Raw genomic sequence first — 12,191 nt, 5'->3', positions numbered from 1 at the left:
GTGCTCCAGAACGAGCTACCTACAGCACCCCAGCGCCGGCAGCCCGGGGTCGTGCCTGCAAACAGCCGAGCAGCAGCACGGCATGCATCCCCCCTGCACTACTCTCCGTGCGTCCCCTCCCAACACAGCCAGCAAACCCATCACCGCCACCAGTAAGACACCAACTGGAGAGGCAGCAGGATCATGCACGAGGCCCAACGCCACATCTGGGGGTTGAACTCTGCCTTCCACGGTGTCCAGCTGGCAAAGGACCCAGCGGCTTCTCAAAACGTCCGCGCAAGGTTGGAGGTGGTTTGTTGGCTGCACGTTGTGTTTCCTCGGCTCCCAGCTACTGCAGGGACCTTGGACACCGGCGGCCTCGTGCGCCCTCCTCCCTTCTGCATACGGTGCACGGTTCGGTCTTCCCAGGAACAGAGGTGCCTTAGACTACAAAGTATTCGGATGAAAACCCAAAGGCACGTGGTGTGTGATATACACGTCTAAAACGTCACCACACGGCGAAGGCTGCCAGTCTGGGGAGAAGCCTGAAGAGTGCTGATACGTTAAAAAAACCCACAACAAAAAACCCACAAAACCCACAAAATCCCACCATGGGAGACAGAAACAGCCACAGGTGCTACGCAGCGTCAGAGCCTATTTCAAAACAGCCTAACGTTTTTGTCACCCCCTCCATCCCGCCTCTGACTCGAGACCCCGACCCCAGTGCAGAGCGCCCAGGCCGGGCTCGGCTCATCGCACCACTCGCTGGTGCTTGTCCCGCCGTACCCGTGATGTGAACGACTATCACAGCGGGATCTAAAGGAAAACAAATTACTCCATCACATTTCTTTTCCGGCTACTTTTGCACCCCCTCAGAAAACCAGGTTTCTCTTTGCAAAGCAGCCTGCTCGTTTCAGAGGAACAGTATTCTGGGGCTAGCTTGTTTGGGTTTTATTTGTCCCACCCCCCGCAATGTCCGGAGAGCATCTTTGGCCTCCCACGTAAATTCCAAGTTTCATTTATTAAATACCTCACTGGCATTTTCTTTTCGCTTTCACACTGCTCGTTTAATATTACATTTGACATTCTAAGCTTTACGGATGGCAACAGAAGCAGAATGGGTGGGCTAAAAATAGCCTGCCAGGGAGATGGGAGGCTAGAAATAGGCTCGTGAACAACAGCAGCCCCGCTACCCTTTGCTTGCCCCCGCTTTTTGGGAAGTGACAGCATTCAGAAGATGAGAAAGAGCGAGCTCAGGGTGAGGCGGTGCCCGCGGAGCCGCGGATGCCCCAGCCGAGCAGCCCGGGGATGGGGACGGGGACGGGCATGGGGACGGGGCGTCCCTGTCCCAGCTCACCGAGCCACTGCAAACCGCATCGCCTTGAGCTGGGGCTGCGAGAACCCGTCCCCTTCGCAGCTCAATGCTGGAGGGGGACATGGTAAAAACAAGCAGGAGGGTGCTGCGGGAAGTACGTCTGCGCCTAACTCTGACCCCCAGCCAGCTGTGTGTCACCTCCGGCCATCTGCACCAGCTCACTGTCACGCACGCGTGCACAAGCCCTCCTGCCCCTGCACGGATCTGGTAATTAATCCGCAGGCACGTCAGCAATACGATGAGTCAGTCCCAAGACGGGATCATGTCTCATCTCCTCCCTCGTGGGCTGCTTTTAAAATTAGTGCCGTACAAGAAGTGACAAGAAGAGAATGCTCAAAGCGTCGCGGCACCTGGATCGTGCACCAAGCAGGCACAGAGAGCTGGGAAGAATATCTTTTAATTATCCGCGACAACAAAACACCAACAGCCTACACTGTTTCTTTTGCTCTTTGTGATGTTCCTCGAGTGTTTTCACCCTGCCCCTCCACATTCCCTGCACTGCTGTTACCTTCCCGTGCAGCCTCCCATCATCTGGGAAGCAATCCTCCCAGCCACTCTCCCACCACGCCTGCCCTCGCAGGGGTCCGCAAACAGCCGGGAAAGGTTTTTACAGCGCGGGAGCGCAGATCCCTTTATGGAAGCACCAGATCGTGCGCTCTGCCCCACCGCTGGCACCAGTTTTGCTGGGACATCACCGCCCTGCGGCTCCTTCCAGCCGACATCCAGCACCTCGCCGGGGCAATCCCGGGCTGCGCTGCCCTGCACCAGGCGAAGGCTGAGCCTCGCTCCAGAGAAAAACCTACTGGGTGAAATAACCGAACCTGCGGAGCGTGACATGATACGCGCCCACCCGTGATTAAGCGGTAGGAAAATCCTGGAGCGTGGCACTGTAGCTTTTCCCTCCCAACTGACGAATCTCACCTAAATTTACATTCCAAGCGTTTCTAATTTGTTGCTGGGTCTGTCGTCTGGATGCTGGAGAGGGGGTGGTTGGGGCTCGTTCTTTTTGTTTTGTTTTCAGGGAGATTAATCAGCGTTTAGTAACTATACAGGGAAGGAGCCTCCCCCGCAACCCACAAGCGTCTCGGGCGAGGTGTCGCTGGCGGCGGGCAGGAAACCCCAGCAGCAGGCGGCGGCTGGGGAAGCAGCGAGATGCTCGGACAGGGCAGAGGCAAAGCCCACGGCACCCATCGGAGACGGAGCGAGAGGCTCCCCGCCGGGCAAGGGGAACCGCCCCAGCCCTGCCCCGCCGTCCCACCGCTCCGTTTGCCAAGGGGACCCTTACTTTTATTTCCGATGCATACTGCAGTGAGGAACAATGTGAAGAATATTATTTCAGTGCTCTGGGAAAAATTAGCAAGTCAAATATTGAATCAGGCCTCCAGCATATGCCAAGGAGATTGCTTTGATCTTATCCACACTAAAAGCTCTATTATTGAATTTAAAGTCTGTGAACACATATCAGACCAATATACAATGCATATCTGAATACACATTTGAGAAGCAAAGGATGTTTTGACAAAGGGAAAAAGAATATTTCAGCTGAAAATATCAAAGTTACCGCATCAGTTGAAATACAAATGCCCTTTTTCATCTGGCTCAGTGGCTTTAGTGACAGGGCAACTGCAACCTGGGACCTGACTGTCATTTAGGAGAAACTTCACCCAGGGTCTGGCTCCTGGGTTGGGCCTGGGCGGAAAGCGATTGCGGCTCGATGGCAGAGCCACGACGTCCCAGGGGACGCGGTCCAGCAGGCAGCAGCAACGTCAGAGCAGCATCAGGACTCGGGAGCTCGGCCAGAACAGCTATTTTGGGAGCACGCGGTCCCTAACAGCTACCCCAGTCCACTCCCCTCCTGAAGACCCCTACCGCAGCCGTGCAGCGGCTGCCACAGCTCTTCCCAAAAGCAGGGGTGGAGAAGGAAGGCTTCTGGATTTACAAGCAGGTTGATTGACACCATCTTCAGCCCTTTGGTTTCCACACCAAAAACTGCTCTGGGGCGGCTGCCTGAGCCCGCAGACAATGCCTGTGCTCGTGGGGGGTCAGACACCCGTCCTGCTGGCAGGGGGACGGGAGCAGGGTCCAAGCAAGCCATGGGCAAGGCTCATGCCTGTCCCCATGCCACCTCCGCCAGGCACGGCGTGCCCAGCGCCCAATGAACCTCACGGAGAAGGTTGTCCCAAAGGGCCACCACCCAGGCACGGCACGTGTCTGTGACGAAGGGCGAGAGCTCGCTGCCACTGACATGCACTGCGGAACAAAAACGACTTACCATTTTATTATTGATTTCGTGGAAATGAATTTCACAGACTTTTTCCACCACGTCTTCATTTTCAAAAGTTACGAAGCCAAATCCTGTTTAATAAAGAAACAAAAAGGGGAGGGGGAAAGGAAAATATTAGTTAAGTTTAAACAGGTTTCATTTTAATAAAGCATTACTTAGCCATTGGGATTTTGGAAAACTTTCATGGAAATATGCACCTGCTGTAATGGAGCTGCTGCTGAACTTATTATAGACTAATGGAGGGAAGAAGCATTGTCTTGGGGAAAATTAATACGGTTCTGTTCCAGCTCTTCCATAGGATTTAATGGAGAATTAAAACCTCCTTATGGATTTTTTGATCCATCCTGCAGAATTTAATGGATAGTTACACCCCGGTTACATGACGGCTCAGAAACTACAATAAGGCCATATTTTCTTTTACACCTTATAGGTTTTTAAGAGCAATCTCTACAAAACCCAATTATATTTCTATGGAACCATATTGATTTCATCTCTTGTTTAATTCCACGGGACTTCTCCATTAGAGCTGACTCATTACACGACCCAAAAAAATAAAAATCCGGGAAGACAGAAGATGATTCCTCATTTACCCCTCGCTACCCTGGCGAGGAAAAAAATACCAATGCTTCCCCAAACATGCAGCAGCACTTTGTGTTTCCATTCGCTTTGAGCAAACACCAAACGTCCCCGCTGCTGCGTGCCGGGGCCGGCGGCGCAGCCACCGCAGCTCCGTCCCGTGCGGATGCAGCCGGTCCCGCGGGTCAGCCGGGCTCCGGAGGTGGTTATTTGTCCCTTTCTTCCTGAATTACTTCCTCTAATACCTCATCAGGACATCCTGAGGCCTCCAAGAAACCATTACGGTTAAGGCCTCTGATCTCATCATTCCTCTCTTCGCCACCGCTGCTTCAAAGGAGCCGTGGATTTGGGCTGGTTTAGGGTCGTTTGATGCCTGCTGCCTGCCCGTAGCTGTACACTGTATTTGCTCTGCTGGGGCCACACAGCTGCAGACGCGCCACACTAAAGAAATCTGGCGGCCCACCATAGCTATACACAGTCATGTTCCCTGCTCATTCCTTAAAAAAAACATAGATTCAAGCTAACAAACAAAAACCAACCTGATGTGCTACATTTCTGGCAAAGGCTTGATGAGTCAACATCGACACCCATTAAGCTAATGAAATCTTAAAAATGGAACCACAGGATGAACTTCATCCCCCAAACCGCACTTAAAACTCTGACGGACCCGATGCTGGTGAAACGGCACGTGATGTCTTCATCGCGCCCGGCTGTGAGCCAAACGAGCCGGAGCTGGGGCATCCCCAGCAGCAGCCTTCACCCCTGGCTGGGGTGACGGGGGAAGGAAGACGGAGGGGAAACCAACGCTGCCCAGCGTTATTTTCCCTGAACGCTTTTGCCCAGCGAGCATCCCTCCGCTCAGCCTCACATGGCAGCAAAGCAGTTGTGTCTTTGCTGACTCCGAGGGAGCCGGCTCCCGTCTGCCACCGGCCGAGCGTCCGTCCACCCCGCGCTGCCCATCGCAACCCCCGGCTGCTTGGGAATACAGCAGTGAAGCCTCATCTCAAACCCATTTTGCTCCTGACATTTCCCATCTGCAATTAGCACCTTCCAGCACCGGGCCGGCTCCCCCTCCAGCAGCGGCGAGTGCCGTGGTCGTGTCCGGCCGGTCCCAAGTGCCGCCCCGAGCTGCTCCCTCTGCCAGACCCGGCGCGCCCAGCAGGCGCCCAGCAGCGGGCAGTTTCTGCGCTGGGGTCCCAAAGCAATACTTCATCGTTTTAAACACACACTAGATTTGCTTTGATGGGGCACAGCGGAAGGTATTAAAACTATACGGCTTTTGGCAACCTACAGGTACAAGATACACTGGCCAAGGCAAGGTCCGAGCAGCTCCCAGACGGCTTGTTTGGGAATGCACAGTACGCGTAGCAATGGTCCATCCCTCTTTGGACCCTCTTCTTGGGGGTAAAAACACCAGCAATGGTTTCTAGATCTCCTCCAAGGCATAACACATCACCCGACAGCACATCGCACTCAAACCCCGCGCTCAGAACGCTATTTTACTTTGCACTTAAAGCATGTAGCAGCTTGAAGTATTTTACTTAAGTCTTTCATTTGCCTTCTAAATTACTCCATTTAAATCTACCTTAAACAGACCTGTAGTTAAAGCTAAAATTTTTGTGGTTAACTGGCTGAATACGGCATCCCAGGAATCCCGGAGCACGCTGCATCGGGCAATCAGCGGAGCCGGGAGCAGCGCGCTGCCGGGGACCAGCTTTCCCCAGCGCAATGAGACGGCCAGTCCGGGTCTACAAGTCATTAATTGTTTGAGCACCAGCAATATCTTCATCGTTAGTCACTCATTAGTGAGTACTGCAGCGGAGGATTTCTCTTTCAACTTTTGTCAGGTCTCACTGCCAGGATTGGAGGGAATTGAGAGGAGATTAGCCTTAATATGCATAACACCGCAAGAAAGCCCACTGCAGTCATTACACATTTGGACTCGGAAACAAGTTTCCCATTCTCATCCCACTCCATATGGCTTAAACACAGGTTTATCAAGAAATTATTTATCTGATTAAATCAGATAGCCACCCAGCTTTCTGCATTTACAGATTTTATAACAAGAATAAAATAACAGTCCATAGGTGTCAACACTCATTTGCAGGTTTTTAAAAGATCTATGCCACTTCGCACAGGCCAGTCTAGCTGCCTCGGCAAGAACAACCAGACGGGACTGGGTCTGTAAGAACACCCAACAGCACCTTTTATTCCTTCGCTCTGGAGCCGGCAGACGGGCAGGGCAGGCAGCTCGGCGGGCAGGGGGCTCGCAGGTCCCCGATTACCGACGTCTTTAACTGATTGGGAAGCAACCGGAGGATTTTAATCTGCACGCATACGGGCCCTAAAAACCCATAGGACGCTATTCAAGAGATGCTACCGCTCCTTAAATGAACAATCCCCATGGGATCGTATGCCCGAGAATTAAAAACTTCATAAAAGTGACGGGTAATGGGTCCTTTTTTTGTTTCACTTTCTGAATATCAAATTCCAACTTTTAATAATTGCATACACAAAAAAAAATATTACTGCATGCATGCCTTATTAGTTAGCATAATGAATACATGCTCATTTTTAAATTACCAAAACTCTCAGAAACCTTCCTGGACTAAATAGACAATTATTTCTTCTGAGAGGTACTAAGAGTCAACAAAAAAACGGTTCTCGGAAAGTGTATGAAAAAGATTAACACAAAACAAAGGAGGCTGTTTAAAATGGTGACATAAATAGGATTCCGGTTGTCAAGGAGCACACATTTTAAAATGAAATTATACCGCATCCTTCTGAATGAAGCTATTATTGGAAGCTAACAAGCTCTATTTAAGAGATAAGCATTTAACAGAGTCAAACGGTTGGGTTTTTTATTCAAATGAATAAAACTGAATATTCATTTGAATAATCTTTTCTGTAAAAGAAAAGACAAAGAAGAGGGGAAAAATAAAATAAGAGGCAAACAGATGCCCCCAAACGAGAGGCTCTGAGCCAAGCGCGATCACTAAAGGAAGCTGAGACGTATTCACGACCTTCAGGTGAAAAACCCTCCTTTAGCATCTGCTCAGAAAAAGGAGTCATTTCACTCCATTCATCCGCCGGTTAATGGGCGCCGACAGGCACCGAAACGACGCGCGAGGATGGCCCAGAGCCCCGGCGGCTGGGAGCGAGCCGGCGCCTGGAAGGGAGAGGGTTTGCTCTGCTTGCGGGAAGGGCAGGCGTCCGCCCGGGCGCGGAGCTCCGGCGAGGTACCAGGAACGGCCTGGGCAAAGGCAGGAGATGGAGGGGGCTGGATAGCAGCTTTGGCTGCCTTGCAGGTGCCGTGTGAGAAGGCCCAGCAGTTCCACCTGAACAAGTCCTCGCAGGTGGCGTGCAGGTGGCCCGTCGGCACGGGGCGGCGAGCGCTGCCTCTCCTCCAGAGGCCAACCGGCCCCCGGAGCTGCACCTCCCAGGGCGGCAGCTCTGCTCTTCGCCATGTCCACCCGCCGCCCCCCAGCCCGGCAGCCCTCCTGCGTCCGACGAGGGGCCGGCTTTTCCCTTGGGCCTGCAATTTCAGAGAAGTGGCAGAAGACTTCTCACCCCATCACCCCCAGATCGCCTTCCTTCCTACCTCCCCGAGCGCACGTCAGCGGGAGGCACTCCGGACATCTAGCAAACCATCCTGTTTGAGCTGCACGACCGCGCTCACAGCCGCTTTGCAGCTTCTATTCATACTGCCCACGAGGACGCGGAGATGCCAAAGCCCCATTTCGGAGGGATGAGGATGAGGGCTCGCGGCTCTCCAGGAGGACAGCAGAAGTGCCACCCGGGCAGGCGCCGGGGAGGTCCCCTCCGGTCTGACCGTGCTGCCTCCCGTGGCGGCAGGTTTCGGGAAGGGGACGGCTCACTTCCAGCACCCCCCGCCGCCGTGGGGTCCTCCCGCGGCGCCGGCGGCCGAGCGGGCAGTCGGTCTGCTCCAGCCCGGCCCAGCCGCGCGTCCGCTCCTGCCTGCCCTCGCGCGTGGTGGGCCCCGGACAGGGGTCCGCTTCTGCAGGTGACTTGTTTTACTCGCTGGGACCTTCTGCATCTGCTAATTAGAAGCTAAAATGCTTGGGGGTCAATTACCAGAGGACGCAGCTGCCCTCAGCTGAAGTAAACCCAGTTGCAGGCACTCGGTACCCCTGCAGACCCGGTCCCTTTCGGGACGGCCGGCTGACAGAATGGTGCTTTTTTAACAGTGACTCACAAAAGGGGATTTTTTCACTAGGAAACAAATCCAAGTGTATTACTCACAGGGGAGGGAAAATCTGGAAAACGACATTTCTTAGTGCGAGGCAAGATAATCTCAAGTACCCAAACAACCCCGAGTTCCCCTGGAAACGTTTCCAACGAGCCCGCAGATGCCAGCCCAGACGCCTGACGTCCGACGGCCCGGGACACGTCCTCCGACACACCTGCGTTACACCGAAAAGCCTCCTTTGATCCAGAGCCTCGTTCAGCCCAGAAAGCTGCCCAGGCCTGTGGGCGGCTGGCTCCGTGCAGCAAAGCAGAGCTCAGCTGCCGCACTTTCTGCCCCGGTATTCCAGAAATAAGAGAAACACAGTTCAGAGAAAGCGACTGAAACCATAAAAAGATTAAAATAATTTTTAAAAAATCGGTAGAAGCCATAAATAATATTAAGAAGCCATACTGAAGATACCAAATGTCAGTGCTCCCGTGTTCTGCATTTTGTTTTTTTCACACTCGAACCAACTATATTTCACACCTTTGTTGTCACTTGAGAGGTTTTATGTCAACCTCAGTAAAATATAGCCGAGATGACGACACCATTACTATGAAATATATCTACTTTCTCTTGCTAGTTGGCAGCAACTTTTCCACGGCCCGGGTTTTATCTGCGTGTACGGTGATATATATTGCAGCTGCGTTTGCACACACAGAGGACGTCACTCGTCAGTGGAATTACACGAAAGCAGCTTACCCGGTTAGAGGTCTCGCTCTTTCAAGCCTGTGCGTGCATAAAAACAAGGAAAACAAGGTGATTGCGTCCTGTGCCAGAAAGGTTAAACCTGATGCTGGGGTTAGCCCCTGCAGGGCTCTGACGGGCAAACCGAGGGCCCCTGCCGCAGCGGGGTGCCTCGCCCCCAGCAGCCAGGGCAGGGCCACGGGTGCCGGCACCTCCATCACCAGCTGACAGCCCAGCACCTGAGCCAAAACCGCCTTCCCCGGCGGCACGCACACCACCGCCTACGGCACGGGCACCGCTGCTCTGTGAGGAGGCTCGTCAGCCACCAGGAAAGATGCTCTGGCGGATGAAGGCACCGGAACGAGAGCCGGAGGAGCCTGTTTCAACTCCCGTGCTGTCTTGGGGTCACCCGATGAGGAGGAGCGAGTCACTTCATCTCCTCCGCATCTGCAGTGCTCCTTTCCACCCAAGCTGTGTCTGTATTGTCTGGTTAGACCGCAGGGTCTTTGCAGCTGGGACTGCCTCTTACTGCATTTATAGCACGCCAAAGCACCAGAGAGCTCCTTAAAGGGTTCTGGGAAGTAAGTAATCACCAAGGCTCTTTTGTGCCTGCACAATAATCCTGAAGACCAAGGGCAGGAGACAAGAGCACGGAGAGGGGAAGGGAAGAGATTTACATGGTCCACATCATACCAATAAGCGATGCAGGCTCTGCTTAAATCTCACTCCTGCTGCTAGGCAAGAATACCCCGACCGTCGCCCGCTGGTGCCCTCGTTAATGCAGGACCAGGCTCCCCTTACACATGTAACGCGCTCCCGCGGCACCGTCCTGCTCCAGACTCCCAACCCAGCCGGCACGGCGCGAGCGCGGAGCGCGGCCCCGGGTCCCCGGGGGTCTGCGGTCCCACCGGCCCCCGGCGCCGGCACTGCCTGACGAACAGCTCTGCTGACGGATGGGAATATCCAGCCTGACACCCGCTGCAGCACACAGCATTATAATGAGGAAATATTAGTTCAGGCTGCATTCCCCTTTTGTGTTAGGTCTCGGTACCTGATCTGCTCATTTGTGTTTGCTTCATGCCTCTTCTCTTCTCCCCATACTTAAGTTACTTAAGCTTTGAAACAGAGAAAGGTCCAGTCCTGCTGTGGCATTATTTATGCACCTGCTTTCTTGTTTATACCAATAGTTTTGGCAGCTGGTCCTGTAAACTGTAATAAAATGCCTTTCAAAAAGTAAAAAAAAATTAAAAATGAAGAAATGTGACCAGACAAGCCAGGCATAATAACATTAAAGCCCGTGTCAATTAATTTTTCCTCTTCTTGATAAACAAGCCCCGTTCCATCCATTAATTATGAGGGAAGAAACAAGAAAAGTTGACACTAGTTTAATTTATTTTCTCAACTTGCCTGGTCATATTTCTCCCTGTTGCAAAGCTTTCTGGTGCTGCTGGGAATTGCAAGTGGCTCCCACACAGTCGATGCATAGATTGGTGTGAATCAATACCGCTCTACTTTATTCACACATCCCTTGTAATCAGAGGGGAAAAAGCTACTTAGTAAGCTACCGCATCCCAGACTGCCAAGCCACCTTATAAAAATAATAATAACAATAAACCCGCAGGGGAGGGGGGGAGCGGGGGACATGAAACCAAGTCCTGTAATCGCTGTCACCAAGTCTCCGCTTCACAGACAAACACAATGACCCGAGCGGAGGGGCCGGGACATTTTAATTGCTCAGACAGCGAAGCATGGCTGTTTCTAACTTCTTGCTGCCTGCGAAGGTAATTCAAGCCATTACCCTGAGAGTCTGGAAACGGGGAGCCGTGGGTTTAATCCCGCCGCTGGGAAAAGCCATTTGTTTGTTAGTGCCAGAACCCGACAGCCAGGACTCGAAAACTCAGCCCCGACTCTGCTGCCTTCTTAGTTTGTGTCTTTGGACAAGTCGCTTAAATCTTCCTCGTGGTCCAGGTCCCACGTTTCTTCCCCCCCACTTTCTACTCCCTTCCACAAAGTTTTCATCCGACGTACTGCATCTCAGCTCGTTAAAGCTCAAAATCGTCTAGGATAAAAGCTGTCAATTCTAACTTGTTATTTCCTGCTATTCCAATTTCCTCTGCTGCAACAAACACACGAAAGGAGAGGTTTGGGTTTCTAAAGAAGTAACTCTCTCCAGATTCACGGAATACAGCCTTAGTCTGAGACACACACTTCTCAGATTTTGCCTCCTTACCTCTAAGGAGGGGTTTGCCGGGAAGAGCGATGCCCACACCTGAAGGTACCACCCAAAGGTACCACCTGAAGGCACCTCCTGCTTCTTGGAGAACAAGACCTCACCCCACCCTCGTGATAACCAGAGGGGGAGAGGGACGCACCAGGAGATGGAAGAGGAAAGAGAAGGTTAACACCTATGGTCTAGGATAGAAAATATCATCCTCATTTAACTGTAAAGTGTGCTCTCTAGCAGTGCTTCTGTGAATGATGCTCATCAAGACAGATGATTAGCCTGCACATCCATTTGGTGTTTATGTGCATCTTGGGTTGGGTATGGAAAATAGTCAGGTTCTCCTGGCAGACACAGGCAGGTATTACTGCTGTTTAAAGTGTCAATATATACGCCATGACATGAGAATAAATTCTCAAAATTAAATCAGCAGACAACTGCCTTAGATCAAAACCTCCATACAAGGTGCTAGCGTTTCAATACCAGCGCGGCAGGAGAGCAAAGAGCTGAGGTCAGCCACGCAGCTGGATAAAGGGCACCAGCAAGATACTCCTTTGCTTTTGTTCTGGAAAGCTGCAAGGCTCAGGCTCCTTGCTCCGTCCTCCCACGACCGCGTGGCATTTGCAAAGGGAGCATCGCTCAAAAAAAGGGCACCTTAGGATGAGCAGCCACCGTGCCGTGTCGCAGCCTGCCCCTCCGAACAGGCGAAAATCCACCCACGCTGGTTTCGGGGAACGGTTTTCCCTGACGGGAGGATGAAGGGTGCAGGGACTTGTCCCTCTCGCTCAAACAACCCATTTTAACCAACGATTTCCAGGCT

General features: G+C 52.5%; 1 protein-coding gene across 13 annotated transcripts in view; it reads right to left on the bottom strand.

Moving 5' to 3' along the window:
* MSI2 (musashi RNA binding protein 2) overlaps nucleotides 1-12,191 on the bottom strand; it is a 264,564-nt gene that overhangs the window by 58,217 nt on the left and 194,156 nt on the right. For all 13 annotated transcript variants that reach the window (XM_075518401.1, XM_075518402.1, XM_075518397.1 and 10 more), the window contains one exon: nucleotides 3,627-3,709. In XM_075518401.1, the coding sequence (XP_075374516.1) occupies nucleotides 3,627-3,709 (83 nt within the window). The remainder of the gene's footprint in view (nucleotides 1-3,626; nucleotides 3,710-12,191) is intronic.

Source organism: Mycteria americana, chromosome 15 (genome assembly GCF_035582795.1).
Source record: "Mycteria americana isolate JAX WOST 10 ecotype Jacksonville Zoo and Gardens chromosome 15, USCA_MyAme_1.0, whole genome shotgun sequence".
Taxonomy (NCBI): domain Eukaryota; kingdom Metazoa; phylum Chordata; class Aves; order Ciconiiformes; family Ciconiidae; genus Mycteria; species Mycteria americana.
The sequence above is the reverse complement of the archived record's forward strand: the minus strand, read 5'-3'. Positions and strand labels throughout refer to the sequence as shown.